This window comes from Ziziphus jujuba, chromosome 8 (assembly GCF_031755915.1).
Source record: "Ziziphus jujuba cultivar Dongzao chromosome 8, ASM3175591v1".
NCBI classification, from domain to species: Eukaryota; Viridiplantae; Streptophyta; class Magnoliopsida; order Rosales; family Rhamnaceae; genus Ziziphus; species Ziziphus jujuba.
In genome coordinates this window covers 27,538,468-27,558,752 of record NC_083386.1, presented here as the reverse complement: position 1 = coordinate 27,558,752, position 20,285 = coordinate 27,538,468, and the positions used below count along the sequence as shown (strand labels likewise).

The 20,285-nt window shown below is 30.2% G+C and overlaps 1 protein-coding gene across 1 annotated transcript; it reads right to left on the bottom strand.

Annotated features, from left to right (window-relative positions):
• Positions 1-6,344: 6,344 nt before the first annotated feature.
• On the bottom strand, positions 6,345-8,416 carry LOC107405772 (ethylene-responsive transcription factor CRF4). The gene has a single exon (XM_016012863.4). It carries the CDS (start codon positions 7,734-7,736, stop codon positions 6,627-6,629), a length of 1,110 nt encoding a protein of 369 aa, XP_015868349.1. The 5' UTR covers positions 7,737-8,416; the 3' UTR covers positions 6,345-6,626.
• Positions 8,417-20,285: the final 11,869 nt, after the last annotated feature.

Sequence of the window (20,285 nt, the reverse complement as noted above, 5' to 3'; positions counted from 1 at the left end):
ACAATCTACCAAAAATAGAAAATTTGGATTCAAATTTTCAACTGGTTCAAGGAGTTTGCTACTTGCTTTTTATGGCAGTTTCATATATCAGATCAGTTGGCTTGTGGTTCAAGGTTTGCAAATACACAAAATTAAAAAAATTTTAAAAAAAAATAAATTATTTAATTTGCCATGAATTGCCGTGCCTGTCTTCTTTTCCTTTTTCCCTTCATCTTCTTGTTTGATTTTTTGCTTCTTTGTTTTATTTTTTGGCTTTCCTCCTTCTGCCCACAGGTTCCCATAAAGCTAGCTCGCCTAAAATTAAAAGTTGGTATTTCAAGATAACAAGTTACTTTCTATCTTTAAAGTACTTTAACAAATAGTTCACAGGCAAAAAAACACACACACACACACAAAACTGCATCTTTTTTCTACAGCAGATGGTAGCCTTTTTTGCCTGATAAAATTTAATTATTAAGCACCCATATATTCGAAAATGAGTCCCTTAGGAAATATTCCAGTACAATTTATTTATTGGTTGTTCATGTAATGGTCTAGATTATGAATTCCCACATACATTCAGTTAGAAAAGAAAAATGAAAAATGATATGTATAGCCCCAAAAAAATTCCTTCGTACTATTATGGATTTAAAAGCCAAAAAGATTAATTTCGGCAGAGAAGGTGGCTCCGATTGATAAAGTTGCCATTTATAGCATCACCTTAAAACTGACAAGGAAAAACCCTGGAAGAAATATTTCTTCTTCCTCTTCTTTCTTTTCTTCATTTTTTTTTTTCCCCTGGAAAAAAAAAGTAGAGTAATTAATTACTTTATTTGGTAAGAGTTCTGTTGCACAACCACCTTCAATATATTTGTTTTTAAGTACATAGGAGGAATTATTTATCCAAAAAAAAAAAAAAAGTACATAGAAGGAATAGTTTAGAAAGTAATAATAAACAGTTTGTTGTAAAAATTAAATACTTTACCAAGATTCGTCAGTTCTTATTTATTTGCCAAAACAAGTTATTACTTTTTTCAGCCAAAAAAAAAAAAAAAGCAAATCGTTACTATAAGGATAATTTGGAAATAATGCTTTAAGGATATATATATATATATATATATACACACATATTATTGCACCAACTTGCAGACTGCATATAAGGCACTTTGACCTAACTGCTTGTGAAAACTAGTTCATTTATTTAATGAGCAAGTAACAAATAAATTTTGATTTATTATCAATATCTCACGTGAAGGGAAAGCATCATGAATTTGAGACACAAAAACAAAGCATTATGACACACTCAAAATAGATTATTTAAGATAATATATTTTAAAGTTATTAATTTTTTAAACACACTAATTTGCAATGATTTTGTGATGATTAAGAGCAATATCCTTGTGACATTGCCAGAATATGGTTGAGAGCTTCTTGTGCCTACAACACCACTTTTTCTCTAACACCGGTGACTTCTATTTTGCAGTACTTTTAGGCACTCCATCCAATTTATAATCCATATTTCGGATTCAATAACTATATTTCAGTCAGATTAGACGTCAAGTCTATGTAATAAAAAATTCAATAAATATTTCAAAGTAATAATACATAATCAAAGATGATGCATTATTCTTAATAAAGTTTGAACCTTAATTTGTATTTTGGGCCCATATTTTATTCTTCCGTACCTTCTTCTTTTTTCAGTTTTTGCTTTATTGGTGAAATCGCTTCCAATATATATAATATTTAATTTTTGGTAAAATAATTGCGTTCTGAAATCTTATTTATCTTCCATTTTATGCTTTTTAAAGGAAAAAAAAAATAATCACTAGCATATCAAATAATAATTTCAATTTGGGTGTGTGGTAATAGTTCTTAATTTTGGATAAACAGTCATTGACACTACAACAAATATTGTATGATAAAGAGCTTAGCAAGGAATTTGTATTGTAACAATTTTTTACTTTGCATTTCGGTAAGTGTATAAACTTACATTTCACTTGTGTATGTATGGTTTCTTTCTATTATTGTGACTACTTTTGACATAGCATGCTAAGGTTTTTACATATACATGTATACAAGTGTGTTCATATTGTTTGTTATTAGTTATTGATTCTATATATAGTTGATATATTAGTAAGGAATTTAAAGGCTAAAATAATTCAAATTTGACCACAAAATCCACCATTGTGCACCTTATGTTGTTAAACATTCAAACCTACCTCTTACATTATCTCTGGTAGCTGTGAATTAACCACTTCTATTTGTCGTTTTACACCACATTCATGTATGATGTGGTAGAAAAGGGGTGTTTCAACAACTTCTTAATAGACTACATGCAACAATAAATAGTATGTGATTAAAGTCTTTCACCACATACAATGCTAGTAGTAAATTATAGTTTTTGTTGTAGTGAGAGTTCAATAAAATTTATAGTAAATGATGAAACTAATGATATTATATTTTGGAGAAATTACTTTTTATTTTTCTTTTTTATATATGCGGTATTTTTTTATTTTTTTATTTTAAATACCATTGTCCAGAAGCGGTTTAAAGCCACTGATGCCGTTTTTGTTGAGGTATTTGAACAATCTTTATTCACAATTAATATATGAATTAAGGTTTTCAACTTACAACATCTATAAATAACTAATAGTAGTTTTTTTTTAAAAAAAAAAAGAAAAAAGAAAAAAAATAATAGTAATATGAATATTCCGCGATCATCACATGTAAAAATATAGAAGAGGAGAGTATTGGTACTTTATTGCAGTCTTACCATTACAATATTTTCTTTCTTTATAGGGGATTACAATATATATATATATATATATATATATATATATATATATATATATATTAAAAAAAAAAAAAAAGGAGATTTCACACTGGTCACCTGGACGACATATGTCTTTATTTAAATAAAATCCAAGTGAAAGATGAAAGTGATTCAAAAAAAAGTGAAAGATGAGGAAAAAAAAGAATAATTAATAAATTAATTTTAATACCCAACTAAATTAACTTAAATTTAAATCACCGAAATGGAAATTAAAAAATCAGAATACGTTGTGTACATATATCTGGCTTTGGTTGGTTGGACATGTGAAAAATATATATGTTATTTCTGTGTAGAGAAGGAATTGGGAAACCAAATTGATTTCCAAAGATGCATTCATCTGAGGCCAAATGTGAGTTAAGTTTTCAATCTGTCAATCATTCGGAAATATCACTTTTATTTTTCCTATTATTGTCCTCACCCACAATTTCTTATTCGTGGTTCTCAAAATAGTGTAATTGTTGGAAATTAATATTCATCCAAACCTAATTTCACTAACTAAACTAAAATTGCATCTCCAATAAAATGTTCATTAATTATATCCATCTAAAAATTTTATTGTCACATTAAATGAATAGATAGCCTTTTAAAAAAATATTCGCTAATAATGGTAAAAATAAAAGTTTGTAGATGGTTTATCAGATAGTATGAGTCATAAATTCAATCTATTTTCTCTCCTATCTCCTCATCAAATCATAACTTTTTTTCTCTTTCTATATACCAATTCATTCCATTTTGAATTTTAAATAAGATCAAATAGAAAATAAATTTAAATAAATATTATTTATTAATATATATGATGCCATTTAAATTTCAACATCTTAAAAATCTCTTAACACATAAACTCCAATGAAGAAAATTATTGGAGATGCTTTCAAAACAATGGAATTGTTGAAAATTAATATTCAACCAAGCCTAATTTCATTAACTAAACTAAAATCGGATATCCAACGTCATAAAACGTAATTTTTTTTTTAATATATATTTTCGTAAGCAAATAAGAAAAAGCAAATTGGAGAATTATACATGCTAGAAATTATTGGTATATTTATATCTTCGCAATCTATAATGCAACTTTCAAGATGTACAAAATATTCAAAATAAGTAAGGTAATTAATTAATGCACAGTTTTGTTCTATTATTATTTATAATAATAAAAAAGTAGTTGAGGAATTCAACGCTAAACCAGCATTCGTACGGAAGACAAAATCCGCTTTGTATTCTGCAAGATGGATATGTACTTTGCTCTTCACTGGGATTTTTCTTTCATATTTGAAATAAAAACATTTATATCCAAAAAAAATTGACTGCCCTATATTAGTTTGTAGGTCTTTATGTATATATATATATATATATTACTCATTCCTTTTACAAAATAATACAGTGCATGCGTGACCATATAACATTTAAAATATATTTCACTTTTATGATTGTGTGCATGCCAACCATGCTCGTCCAAGTTGCAGCAAAAATTTGAAGACCCCACAAAAGGGAGTCGCACCAATGTGTGAAAAGAAGAGAAAAAGAAAGGGAAAAAAACAAAAAAAAAATCCACATTTTTCATAAGCCATTATAATCTATCGCAGTATGATGTTGATCCTTGCATTTCATGTGTCACAAACCCGAAATTTGCTTCAATCCCATATTGACCCTCAAATCTATTTATTTTATAAACAATATTTCTTAAAAAATAAAAATTAAAGAAAAAAACCCTCCAAATTTAAATTTTTATTTTTACCAACCGGCAAGCACCAAGAAAGGACCCCCCCATGAGCAACCACAGCTATTTGGCTACAAAAAGCTCTTCATCATGTCCACACATCCTCTTTAAAAAGCCAATATTGCTTCCCATTCTATGGAGCCCCTTCTAAGTCCGCTACTATTGTGCTACTTGGTCAAATGTTAGAATCATCCTCCTCCCTCAAACTACTTTTTTTTTTTTTTTTTCTACATTAGAAATAAAAATTTTGACATTCTCTTCATTATTAAACTTGATTGGAATGTGAAAGAAAGCTATCGAGTTCAAATGCACAAAGAGTTTGAGTTTGGTTAGATTTTTAACTTTGTTTCATATTTTGTGTGTAAAAAAGAGGATTAAATAATATACAAGTTTTTTAAGACATAATTATGAGAAATTGTCTTCCTTTTGTGGAGAACATGTGTAAAGGGAAATGGAAGTAAGATTGATATTATTAAGATGGAAATAGTATCAAACTGGGTTTCAGACATAATCATGCATGAGGGGCTTCTGATCAAATTCCCACTTTTTTTTTTTTTTTTGGTCTTCATGTTTGAGTAGTAGTGAAGCAATAAAAGAGCAGTGCATGGCAGAAGGTTTCCTCATGCTAGCTACATACTTTCCAATGACTGCATATTAAAAAGGTTACCTTTTTATTTTCTCTTTTACTATATATTAATAACGCTTAGCTGATCAATTTGCAAAAACTTAATTACCCATAACCTTTCCCTTCCCAAAGAAAATCATCATAACTTTATAAAGAAAGTTCTTCTCTTATGGGAATTGAGTGGAAGGGGGTGAAAAATTGGACCAATAGAGCAAACGCACATGAACCCAAATATTTAAAAAAAAATAAAAATTACTATTTAACTTATTGGGCATAATTATCACTTCAAATTGATAAATATCTGTAGTTAGCTAGTCTCAATTTTGTATTCGAATTCCTCTCTCTCTCTCTCTCTCTATATTTATATATATATATATATATATCCTTGGATATATATGATTTGATTTGCTTTGCTTTGCGGTGTGATAAGTTTCACTTTTTTATGAATTAAAATCTCAGATTGGGAAAAATAATTATCCTCGCTTAATAAGAAGAGCGGGAGAAACGTGCCATTCAAGAATAATATTGTTTATATGGAAGAGGCTATACAATGTAGCCGTTGAAAGAATAAAGCAATAAATTTTAATTAATTTCCCCATTTAGCTACAATCTTAAATTCTTACTTTTCCTGACCAAAAATTATTTTAATAAACGAAAGCCCCAACTAATATTTCCAGCTATGACCTATAAAACTATTTCCTGTTATTAATTAATTACATATATTCATCAGCTTATTAACAAAGGTAGACCACTAATACCACATTTATTATATGGGTTTTTTTTTTTTTTGGTTGCTTTTTATGTCCACATTTCCTACTTCATAGAATTGCTTTTCGGCAGCAAAACATAGCAATTGAAAATCCCTTTTTTTTTTAATTTTTTTAAACTCTCTCTCTCTCTCTCGCTCTCTATCTGTGTCAAGTGGGAAAATTTAGATTTTCGGAAAGTCTATGTGAAAAAAGAAACTTGAGGCTCTAAATTCACACCGGTATATAGAAGACGGCACCGCTTTTAGACAAATGGACCCAATCTACTACCGCCCCTCCACCGCAAATCGCGCTACTCGTGCGGGCCAAGAGAATGCCACGCTGTATATTTTTCTTTTGGAATTTTCCCAATTATAAAAGATATTCAGAAAGATCTTACATTATATATTTCTATTAAAATCGTCGAAAATTAATTATACACTCTTACACAATATTAAAAATATATATATATATTAAAACAAAATTTCATCAAAACTCGACTCTACTCTCCGCTAATTCTTTTCTTTTAACGAAGATATTTTAAACAAATATTAATATATATATATATATATAGAAAATAACAAAAATAAATAAATAAATAAAAACAGTAAGCCGATCTTCTGGTTGCCGCCTGAACAAAATCTGCCGAGAAATCGGCAAGCCAACGGCGGCAGCCACCAACACTCAGTCCAATAAGAGAGTATCTGTCACACACTTTTTCTTTTTTCAGAGGACCACAAGAGGGTCTGAACCAAACAAAATTTCTTGAAAATAGTCATCCCCTTGGCACATGCCTGATGAAGAAGACGACGACGACAAGTCGTATGAGTCCCGGAACATATCGCTGAAATCCTCCTTCAGTATATATTCCGGCAGAGGCTCAAGAATCGTTTCTTGCTCTTCGTCGTCTAAGTAAAATGGCGATTCGAATAGTACCGGCGATTCAGGTGCTGAAAACTTAAATTCATTGTCCAAGTAAGACAGGTCCAGTGGCAAATCCAACGGCAAATAATTCCCCAAATCGTCCGCTATATTCGTTTCGCCTTCACATTCTTGTACCAGTTCTTCCGGTATTGCTGGTGGTGTTGGTGATGGAGGTTTACATACTTCTGCTTCATGGACAGCTTCCAATAGCTTTTGGGCTCCGCCGCCTTCTTCTTCTTCGTTAGACTGCCTTCTAAAATGAAGTACTGAAGTGGGAGATGCGACGTTTCGAGACTCTTCGCCGGAGTCATAGCCAGAGACTGAAGTTCCTCCATTTAGCTCTGGCTCTGGATCTGGATTTTCTCTCGGTGGCGGTGTGACAAAGTTTGTTAAAGCATCAGGACCTCGAAGTTTAATGGCAGCGTTGTCATATACCATAGCTGCTTCTTCAGCAGTGTCATAAGTACCCAACCAAACCCGTACCCGCCTTGCCGGATCTCTAATCTCGGCAGCCCATTTACCCCAAGGCCGTTGTCGGACTCCTCTGAACTTCTTCCCATTGCTGGGATTGGGAGTTGGAGAGGTTTTAATGGGTCTCCGGCAAGGGGCTTCCGCGGCGGGTCTCTTCCGACCATTATTAGCGACTATGGAGGCTTTGCAACCAGTTTCAATGTTAACTTCATTGACATACCTCTTCACCCGCTGACGACAAAACAACTCTCCTTCTTCATCGCTGGATGAGTCTGTAGCATCTGGGTCAGTTATCGATATCCGTACAACCCTTGGAACAGTTCCGGTGCCGGTGCTATACTCCGACGACGATAATGATGATTTCTTAGATGGCTTCGTCAACATCGTTGTGACTTTCCTGTGTTCTGTGTATTTTATCGGACATAGGATGCTTTGTTCCATCTTTTTCCAAACAATTTTTTCTTTCAGATTCTCCGTAGTGACATCGAACAGAGAAAATTAACCGAACTCGGTCTCAGACCCCCCCAACTAAGGGAGAATAAAGAGGGACGATAAGAGAAAAAAGAAGCTAAAGAGTAAAGAACCGTGACCAACAAGCTTATCAAGTTAAAGAGATAAGCAAAGACAAAGGCTGATTCAAAACTCTGCCAATGAAAAAGTTAAAGAGAGAGAGATAAAGAGAGCCCAAACACAAAAAGAACTCTGTAAGGGGTATATTGAGATTTTATAAGAAAGCAACACCTTCAAAAAGAGAAACTAAACCGAAACCGAGCCAAAAAAAGGCAAGTGAATAGCTGAATTTTTGATACTTTTTTTCGGAGATTTTCCCAGTACAAAAATAACCTTACTGTTTTCGCTGAGTTAAAAAGAACTTTCTATGAAAGTTGCGCAGTCTATGGATGCTCAATAGGAAAGTTTCCTAATCAAAATCTCCAGGAAACTCCAAGGAAAAAAGAAAAAAATCAGTAGTGGTGTTATTTTTTTGGTTTTGAGGGTTTTAGATTCTGAGAGTAAAAATGCTTTGTGTGAAGAAGAGCAACTGAGTTTTTGTTTAGTTTGGCTGACCGAAACACTGAAATCGCTGTTTTATAGGATCCCACCAGCCGAAATTAGAAAATCCGGACTACAAAGCATTATTTAATATGTCTTCCTCTTTTTATTTATTTTTTTCTTTTTTTCTTTTTTGGTTTTTGAGGAAAGTCTAAAAAATAATAAAATAAAAAAGGTTAATTGATGATAAATATCTTAATTACAGAGAGAGAGAGGGTAATTAAGAGTAGGTCATATCAAGAACCGGTCGGGGTCGGTCCGAAGATTCCGGTGACGACCACGGAGATATATAGAATACGGGCCGCCGCATCCATATCATTCTATAGGATTTTGACATCTAATCAGAGTGGGTCCCATCACGAGATCTGGCCGGAGAGTGAAACATCAGACGGTAGTGAGTCAGCATATGATTCATCTCGAACTCGGTGATGCTAATCACGTGAGGCCCAAGATACCCGGACCTGGTGAATCCTTCGGTCAAATAGTTTGACCACTTAAAAAGGTCCACTTGGGGAGTTAATTAACTCTTTTCTTCTTTTCTTTTTTCTGTTTTTTTTATTTCTTTGTTTTCCTTAGTTTCCTTAATTACACCCCTAATTTTCTAATTTACACGAAGCAGTACGAGGGTATTTCAGTCATATTACCAGTGTGTTACAATTCAGTTTAAGCTGGCTTAGTGGGTAATTAGTGTGTATATTAATTTTAACCTTCATTTTTTAAATTTCATTTTTATATATATTTTTTCCGTTTATATATTTTTACTTTTTTACAGCTATAACTAACGTGGCAGGCAGCCTAGAACTCGCCGCCATTTATAATTGGTTTTTGGTACGTCTCTGGGTTTTTTCCTGCTCTCCTTATTCCTTCTATCGAGAAATGCTTATATCACGCGCTTTTCACATTCGCTCTCTAATTAGAAATTTGAAAAATTAATTACAATAGCAATTAATGAGAATTAGCTCATTATCTCATTTTCTCTTTCTTTTATTTTTTATTTTTTATGCTTTTATAGTGTTTTACCGCACACGTCGGCAGTGATGGACGTCACAAACAACCTCACCACTATAATGTGGGACCCACATTTCACGTTGTATGTGATGATCCTCATGTCAACTCATGGACCTTCACCATTTTGATTTTTGTGGTATTGGTTGCCATTCTGTACTCACCGTACTCCGACCATTTAATGAAATCTTAATTTCAGGATTTATTAAAGATTTTTAATTGCTAAAAAAATCTTTACGTTCGGCAAAAATTTATGTTCTTAAATGGTTTTGTTTTGTTGCTATGTTCGGATGCAAAATATATAAAGCTGTTTTTGTTATATTTCTTGCACATTTTTCATTCCTTGTTTGGCCATTACATTTGTCGGCCTTGCTGTTAACAAAACAATACAGGTTTGGTTCTGTGAATTCATGTTTATTCAAATGGTTGTCATAAAATATAACACATGGAATTAATTTGCCAATTGTACATAAATTGCCAACGCTAAATATACATGGAGAAATTAAAAACACATAAATAATATGAAGAAACATTTATTTGAGAAATTAAATGTGAAATGCATAAATTGTTTCGATAAGTTATTGTTATTTCTATATCGAATTGTTATTAATAATTGACATGGGACACTTAATTGTATCACATGCGGTGGCTAATTTTGATAAATGAGTTAGTGTTTCATATTACTATCAAATATTTGTCAATCATATCTTTTTTTAATTATATTTTATTTCTATTCTTTTTTTGTTTTTTTCCTCTTGCTTAAGGAAAGGATTTTTCATTTTAGACACGTAGAGAATCTCTATGATTTCATTCATTAATATTAATAAGTCAAAATTTATGTTATTTGGATTAATATTTCCTTTCAAACATAGTCAATCAACAAATATTTTCTCAAGCCCTTAAAACTGTTACTTTTAATTTAAATCAACCATGAAAAAATTATAACTTGTGAAGCAAGGAATTGGTAAAAAAATTTTATAGAGAAAATGATAAATTAGGAAGTTGAAAAAAATAATAATAATATTCTCCCAAAAGTCCATCTCAATCACAATGTATCATAATATCAGAAGCAAGATTTCTTCCAAATCTCGAATATTAAAAATATATTTAATTTTAAAATTAAGGAAAATAAAGGTGACATAGCTTTTTAATGCTAGATACTCTAATTTAATTAGTTGACTGAAATGAGTGTCAAAACGCTATGTGACTATGTCCTAAGAAAAAGAGTGCTAAAAGGCAAAAAAACAGGTAAAAAAAAAAAAAAAAAAGGTTGGTACCAAAATTGTTGATTGCCAAATACATGGTTACCAGACAAATCATAGGATACCATTTTACGTAATTGGTTGGTTTAAGTTTTCTTGTAACAAAAAGTTTTGGTAGTGACTTTATTTATTTATTTTTTATATAGAGTAGTGACTTTTTAGTCACCGTAATAGTAAATACTATGATATTATCACCAAAAAAATGAAGCTCCAAGAGCTAAGCAACTAATACTTGAAAATCAGAAGCTAAACGACATAGTATTTCGATACTTTTCTATTGCCCACGTCAATGAAGACATCCAGGGTCTATATGGATTAGTATCAAATATTTGACCAAATATATTTATATAATAAATTTTTATGAAACAGTTGAAAAAAAATGGTTTTAAAGAACAAGAAGGTTGGGAATTAATTCTCTGATGGGCTGGGTCCGGCCGTGAATAGTAAGTTCATAATTAGAAGAAATTAAAGAATAAATCAAACGTTTGGGCTCAAAAACAGCGTGTCAAACAAAGAAGCCGACCTGTTTGTTTTCAACCATTAAAAAAAAAAAAGAAGGAAAATGATACAAAACAACAAAATTCTAAAAAGTCTATTCATGTAGGGAGGTGACCTGGCTTTCAAAGGTCTCCAGCGAAGCAAAATGTCTTTATGTGGCAACAAATGATTGGTTGTTAGGCCTTCACAATCGTGGTTGGGTGAACAAGAGTATTTCTAATAGGTCTGTATTTTGATTTTTTCCATTTAAAAGTTTTTTATCACATCAAATAAATAGATAAATTTTTAAAATAATCATCTCCAATGGTTTTATATATTAGTTCTGTTAAGTTAATATGGCAAAAAAATAAATAGAAACTGTAAAGGATACTGTCTACTTTTAGAAACTCTGTTTTTATTAACTTTTGTTAAAACAAAAATAACTCTTGCATAGATTTTTGATTTTTTTTATTAAATATAATTTTAAAATAAAAAATTACACATTAGTATTATAGGACATTTTAAATAGAATTTATTAAAAATAAATTATCTAAAATATTATATATTAAATAAAAAATACTATAAAAATATAAATACTTTTCAAAATCAATTTCACATGAACTCTCATAGAAAATACTATTAAAGATGCTTTTAGAAGTTCTTGTTTTTCCGTATTTAAGAATAAAGATAATGTTTTGGATTAGAAAAAGGAAGAAGCATCCATAAGCTTAGTTCGATGGTGGAATGGAGTAAGATTTGTAGCCAAACAGGGTTTTAAAGCATGAAAATGTTCTGAGGAGGAGCTGTCACGCGTGGAAGTCAAAATGAGGAAAAGGAGTAGATGGAGATAATTATGATTTAAAGAAAACAAGATCTGGTGTTTCTCTCTCTCACATGATTATGTGGTGGGCTTGTACCATTTGGGGAGCAGTAGTTTGTCACATGAAAATTTTGTTAATTTGAAAAGCTTGGAACACATCTCTAGGAGACTATATATCACTCTTACTGCACGGTGCTCGTGCATGTGCTTCTGCGATTGATAACTCCACAAAATATTTATATGTAACTGTTACAATGATATGTTATGTTATTTGTATTATTTTCATTTATCATATGCAATACAAATTTAATTATATGTATAATATTATATAACAATAAAATAAGATATATAGATTTTATATAAATGATTTATGACATTATGTAATTCATATAACAGCTGCAGATAAAAGTATTTCCATTTATTCACTATATTTATATAGTTATGCGATTGGAAAGTTTTATGGGTTTTTTATTTTTTTATTTTTTTTGAATAAAAAAGTGTATATGTTTAACGTTTTAATTTTAAGGTTAAGAAATTTTTGGATTATTTTTGGTAGCTGTGGTGAATTATATTTTTGATAGTTCTATTACGTTATATTAATTGTTGGCGTACGAAGATTTAAATTCTGATTTATTGTATGCAGACATAATAGCAGAGCCACTAGGATGTTTATGAGAGGACAAGTTATGTAATATTAAGCAAAGAATACTTTTTTTTTTTTGGGGTGGGGGGGGGGGTTGAAATTTGTTGTACAGCTTAAGCTTACATAGAAAGGATTAAATTTATACTTTTCCCTTTTTTTAGTAATAATTGAGGTATGGAGATTTGAATTAGCATGTCTAATGCTAAATGCTATTTGGGCGTTGTTATTTTTAAATTTTGTATCAACATGAATTTTACAATAGTAGATGTCGATGCCAAATGCTAATTTTAGCATTGCTAAAAATTAAAAATACCAATTTTATAAATTTTATTAAATAGATATGGCATTCACTTTTGATAGAAAATAAAATAAAATAATGATATTTAGCTCAGCATAAACTTACGGGGCCACATATTATATCATTGTGGATTAAATGCCAAAAAAATGACAATATTAAATTTGGCATCAACTTCATAGCATCTGCATTTGAAGGAAAATACTTGAATGGGAAAGTCGTACAATACGCCTTACTCATATGTGTAAACCATATGGTACGTCCATCCCATGGAAGTTTTTACACAGTATGTACATCAATATTATTGCGTAGAAATTCTTGATGAAAATTTAAGATATATATATATATAGATCGATTGTTTTAAGAAAAAAAAAATATATATATATAGCTAGATGAAAAAATTGATACATAAAGCTAGTAAACTTGTAATTTAGTCGATCATGCATATATATATATAGGTGTCCTTGCATTAATATCTTAATTAAATAAGCAAGAACATAAACTTTTGTTTGGATTCCAAAAAAAAAAAAAAAAACACTTGGAGTTTGTGTTTTGCAAGAGAGAGAGAGAGAGAGAGAGGTACGTGTTAATTTGAAGATCCCATGTAATATAGAGGGAAGAGTAATGAGTAAATGTGGATTAGCAAAGACAAAAATCAAAATTGAGCAGCCTCTTGGACTGTGTCCCCCTCCATTGAGCCAAGTGAATACCATAATCCAAAAAAGACAGCTAAGGAAGAACATCAAGTTCGACAAATCACCCGGTGCTCTGCCTACTACTTCTATATATTTTTATTAAATTATTTTATATATAAATACATATATAAATGAGGTTACATTGGTATTTGTTTTTTCTCTCTTAACCCAACAGCGAAATAAAATAGCTTGTTTTTTTGTTAATATATATTTGGTGTTTTGCTAAAACTAAGCTGGTATAATAAGTCAATGAGCATCAAGTCCAAGATCCTTAGACTTGATTCTTTACTAATTCTCTTCTTAATCATGAATAATTTAATCCATGTTAACCCTTAGGTGCTCTTGACATTAGTGAATTACCGGCTGATCATCCTCTTTATGTTTTCATTGCTAGCTATACGTAATTTACCAGAGAAATCCCCAGAAGTTAATTAGCAAAATGCATGTACTTTTCTGATTATTTAGGTTCATGCATATATATATTAATGTAATTTGTTTTTCTTTTTACAATTTGTTAATATTAATTAATGCTCAAGACCCCCCTAGCTGATGCTTCCTTGTAGGTGGGACTGATTCCCATATTTATTAATTTCCATCGCATGTCCTTTTTTTTTTTTTTTTGACATGTACCATTGCATTTTGACAAGTGGAATTTTATTAAGGTAGAAAATCCTATGGTTATGGTACCATCTAGCTTCATAAACACCTCTATTAAAATTTTGACAAGTGGCTAACAATATTCAAATTATTTCTAACAGAGTAACTACTATTTTTTTTTTTTTGGTAAAAAAGTAAGGGAGAGTTACTGTTACAAAAAATGAACTGGAAAAAATTATTTTTAAATGGTAAAAATAGAAAATATTAGAAGATTAAATTACCAAAAAAAAAAAATTAACAAAAAGAAATTTTTGCATAGTAAAAATGGAATTGAAGCGTTAATGGAAAATTTTCTTAAAGATGATTTTTCAATTAGGAAAAATGGAATGGAAGCATAAATGGAAAAAAAAAAAAAAATTAAATGATTTGGCAATTTGAAAACTCTATCAGCCAGTTATCAAAGTTTTAATAGAAGGCCCTTGTAGAGTTAAATGGATTCAGGATCGATCACAGAATTTTTTTCCATCTTAAAGGATGTTAATAAACTAGCACCTAATAAGACGAAATTAATTTCATGTTGTTAGGCCATTAAAAGAATTTTTCCAGTGATTTATGTCGTAACATTGTTAATTAAGAGATTTAATGAAACATGTTGAAGTTGTTGCCTCAAATAATACCCCAAAGTCCAACCTGTTTATTATTATTATTATTTAAAGAAATTCGTACATGTTTTGGGAAACAATTAGTTCTAGTTGTTATTGGTATCAATACCTTATTAAAAATGATATCAATGCCTAAAATGTGACAACAATTCATGTAATGGTAAAATTTTATGTCAAATTAAAAAGAAGCATACACAGGTTTATTTCTCAAAGCATAAAATAATCATGTTTATTTCTATCATCAATGGTAATAGAAAATATACTACGATATATATATATATATATATATATATATCTCCAAATGTATTGATTTGTGTGTGTACTAATTGAAATGTCCACATCTACTTAAAAAAGCAATTGACAGACTCCATAGAATAGTTAGCCCAATTATGCATGAAAACCACCAAAGCATTGAAAGGGAATTTGTTAGTAATATCATGGCCTGCCTTCCATGCTGTATTAGTGAAAAGGATTGGAACGACACGTTGCATTTCGAATTGTCTTCAATTAAAGGGGCAAACAAAGAGAATACAGTGAAACTCACAAATGCTCATGCTTTTTTCTTAAAAAACATCCAAATATAAAATGACATTTTATTCTTATCGTTTTTTGATGTGATCTGAACTATAGGGTACCAATTTTTGGTCCTTTGGCCACCGTTTGTACTTTGTTCAATTATCATTATATCATTATCAAAGAAAGCCACGCAAAATACATGAACCATAAACGTTTTGCCTGAGCTTTTGTTGCCCATCTTTTTCTTTCTTAGTTTCCTTTGCGAACCACTCTAAAAAAATTAAATTAAAAAAGGAAATGACATTGAATTTTACTCAGAATAAAGAAGATATTTATTGTTAGAGAATAATATATCGTTATTAAAGTTGAAGAAATCGACCCAAAAAAAAAAAAAAATGGAGAGGTAAAGTGGATGAAAACCATGTATTAATCCCTATGTTTTTGCTAATTAATTCGAAAATATATTAAATATGGAACAAGATCTATTCTAAAAAGAAGGGCCACACACGACTTTGAAGCTTTATTATTGTGTCGGACTTAATGTATGTGTATGCGAGAGATAGAACAAACAAGTTGGCTCAGATTTTTATGGAAGGCGCAAATTGAATTAAAACAACAACTTCTCAATGAATTGCAGATATATAACAGAGATTTAAATTAATTTTATTTAATAATATCATGTTCATTCAAATACAAGTCACTGGTACGTACTTACAAGCTTCTCTTTCAAGCAAGAGATGTTGGTCTCTCTCTCTCTCTCAGAAGATACAAATTTCAAAGCACAAAAAATAAAAAATGTTTAAAAAATTGTAATCTCAGTAAATTGTCTATTATCAAACACATGAGGAGAATTAATGATAACTTCCATTTCCTATATTCAGTGTAAGCTCTACTTAAAGTTAAACAACAGGGTCGGCAACATCGATCATTTCCTTTGAAATATTATCTCTGAAACTTCAAAATTAACAAACTTATCTTTCATTGGCATGCCTCTTTAGTCTTCAATATCCCTTTGGGGAGAATTGGGGGTAATCAAATAATTACTCTTTTCTTTAAAAATAATAATAATAATAATTAATTACCTTTTTTTGGGTACTGCATGCATAAATATTATATATGGTTAATTAAAATTATAAAGTAAGTGGTAATATTTTAAAAAAAAAATTAAACTCGTTTAACTTTAGATTGAGAGAATTTATTATCAGAAAACATTATTCTTTGCTCAGTCATATGTGACACTGCAATTTTACTTAAACCAGCAATAGGAATTAGAAACTGGATCTTAATGTGGTCCCAATAAAAAATTCTACATACATAATATTCTAAATTGGGTTTGAACATGTAGTGCAATATATGAAATATAAGGGGGGAAAAAATAGAATTTTTAATGAAGTTTTAGATGTTCATTTTGTTGCAGTCCCAATCATGTGCATAACTTGATAGATTTAATGCATGGGCATGTCAATGTGCTGATTTATTTTATTTTTTTATTTTTTATTTTTATTTATTTATTTATTGCACAGAATGTCACATGCCTCTTTCTCGATTTTGAGTTACTCAAACAAAAATTACCCTCAAAATCATATTATAAATTGCTCATTCAGAGAGACGTGCTCAATCGTGTGTTCTCAATATGGGCTAATTTTTACCCCTAAAAATAATCATAATATCACTTCACTTTTTTTTTTTTTTTTTTTCCTATTATAATCACGTAAAATGGTATCACGCATTTAGTTATCCATTATATTTATTTAAATACAAAACAACAACTAATTTAAGTGAAAATTTTAAAATAATGTTTAACACGTAGAGGGCTTATGAGCCAAAATAAAAAATAAAAAAAATACATATATATGTAGTGGACTAAAAATTTTAACTCAATAGTTTTATTTCCTTCCAGTCAATAGTCTAAATAATCTATGACATAGAGATTTAATATAAAGTATTCATTTACATATATATATATATATATATATATATGTATGAGAGAGTTAAAGGTTTTGGGAAGCTCTACAAATACAGAAACCGACCTGCATGGGGCTTTGTCTTGAAACTCAACGACAGTGGGTGACCGGCTCAGCCCGTGGGCCCCCACTGACATTTTCCACTGCTCACCTACCGGTGACCGGCGCCGTTTACGCCTTGCCGGTGACCGTGGAAACGGCACGTGTGCCTCCCCATGTGGGGGTGATGTGGCTCCGATTAGAATGGGAATTTAAATAATACGTGTTATGTAAGATATAATGGAACTTTTAAAGAGATGTTGTATGGGCTATTGAGTTTTGTACAGTTTGGAAAACTTTTTGCTAATCGGTTTTGGAATTCAGGATTCTCTGAATCTGAGGTTGTAAGATTTCATATTTTGTTTTGCCTCAAAATAGGGGATTTGGTGGAGGGACATGTCTTATTTTGTTTACAAATCAATTTTTAGAGACATTGCAAGGTTATGGGTTTGGTTAGATCAACTTGTTGGCTTTTGAAATATTCCAAAAGCCTTAAAAATTGGGACTAAGAGGGATTTGGTATTTATATTTTCATGGGGAAAAAAATCCTTTGTTCTGTCCTATGCACTCCATGACCAAGACATGCTTCTCTCATTCCTCAACTAAAATTAAGAAGATTGTTGAATATTTACAAAGCAAGCCAAATATGCATTTTAATTAGTTTGTTTAATAATTTTTCCTTTTATTGATAAGTGTTTCGATGACACAAAGGTCTATAGATCCAATAATCAAAATATGATGTTTAAAATTTTGATTTAAAACTAAAAGACAATTTTTAGTGTTTGCCATATTATTATAAGTTAGGATATAATTTTTTGAAAACTAAAAGGTACTTTTGAGTGCTTTAAATTTCAATTGAAATATATTTGTAATTGAGAGCCTTAATTTTTATTTTGGTTTCAATTTTGGCCACTATTTTCAATTTCTTTTTTTTTTTTCAATTAAGATCCTTACTTTTTGTTTTATTTCAATATGGGCACTATATATTTAACATAGTAGGGAATATTATTTATTTTATAATATTTTAAGTTAATGATATTTTTTTTATTTATAATAAAACATTTGTTTTGAACAAAATTTTCATTAGGTTTTTATATGCATATCGAAAGAAAAAACTAAAATTGTTAATTGAAAAAATTTAAGATGGAGTGTAAATTGACACCGAAATGAAAATATAGGCACTCAATTGAAATTCAAGGCAAACTAGAATGCCAAAAGTATAATTAACCCAAAATTAAAAATGTATAGAAATATAATTTTAAGAATGCCCAAAAGTATTATTAACCCAAAATTAAATCTGTAGAAATATAATTTAAAAACATTCATTAAGTGCTATATTAATTCAACAAATACATCCCACTCAGTTGAGTCGACAATCAAATGTGGAACAATTCAATTAATAGAGAGACAATACAATGTGGAAATTATTCAAGTGGACTGCATGATACTCACCATCTTATATCTCTCAAAACTTCTCAAACAGAACAGCATTTTATGATTATGATTGATGCTGTCCTCACTGAAATCTAACGAACAATCAGCCAAATAATTATTGATTAAGAATATATGATTTAAACCATCATTAGGAACGTCCAACTTTTTTAGATTAAATGATTAATTAGAAAACAGTTAAGTCCAGGTCAGAAAATACCTTATAAAAGTGACAAGAGCGAATTGGCGGCTTAAGAAGAATGTGCCATGTAAAAGATCCCACTAATTCATTTTTTTATAAAAATAAAATCCCACTAAAAATTGATTGAGAAAAAAATAAAGTGATTAGCCAGAGAGTTTCAGGATTCGTGGAAGGTCTTCAGTAGAGACAATCGCAACTGAGATTAGGTAATGAAATTGAAGGGGTCATGAATCTGATTTTCCGTGGCCATGCCTATGTATCCCACTCGTGGGCACGACCCTTTTGCCGGATTTTAATTTAGATTATTATTATTATAGCCTTTGGATTTCAAATTAATTAAATTATTAAATTGAGTTTTGGACTCAGATTATTCGCATATAATGGAGATTCCATACGTGTAATAAGTATAATTTATATTAAACATATACGACATGGGTCACCATGTCCAAAGATTTAATTTTTTTTTTCTTTTTAGATATAACAAATTAATTATTATATAACATCCATAAAGTTCAATGGGTTTGGTGTGATTTTTTATTGGGAACTTGGAACATATTAAATTCATTTTGGCATTCCTATGCATTTGTTCTACAAATATATATTGCGACTTTCGGGGCTTCTTAATATCTATCTGGTGAAAAGTCCGTGCCTTGTACATAAGGATATTAAAAACAAATGAATAAATAAATCTAATATCAAGTACGGAAAATAATTAATATTTACCCAACAAACATCTTTTATAAGAAGAAATTATGTAAGGTATTCCAATCAGAAATAATAGACCTTGTAAGTTGTAACCAAAAGTCATTTAATGTAGCTATAATTTGTTCTTGTTAGTAAGTAAATATATTGCTTTAAATTCGAACAGTGCATGTTTTTCTTTTTGGAAAACTTGATGAAAACGTGGTTGTCGACAGAAAGAAACAGCTTCGTTTTTTTCTTTTTTTTTCTTTTGTTTCCTTCCTGCATTATTTTGGCTACAGCTTGTTCGCAGGGTCTCTATATATACAGTCGTATATATAAAACAATACAAACAGATTTGCAGATGTACTAAAAAAGTGATTTTACAAAGTCAGTAAAGTGGGGACCAAAAATAATTTGTACGAATTGAAACAAAATGATATATACTTGTGCTCCTCCTTTACTTTCTGTCAAGAAAATGACACTTTTTTTTTTTTTTTTTGGGGCTAAAGAAGAAAATGATACTTTTACCATATAGCTGGCTTGTTTTTTTTTTTGGTAAAAAGCTCGCTGTTATATTATGTCAGGTAAGTCCAAGTAAATATAAATATATTTTTATATAATATATCCTATAACACCACCCAAGTCCTG

Excerpts from the sequence above, each read along its gene's own strand:
- LOC107405772 (XM_016012863.4), bottom strand. The coding sequence starts at position 7,736 with ATGGAACAAAGCATCCTATGTCCGATAAAATACACAGAACACAGGAAA.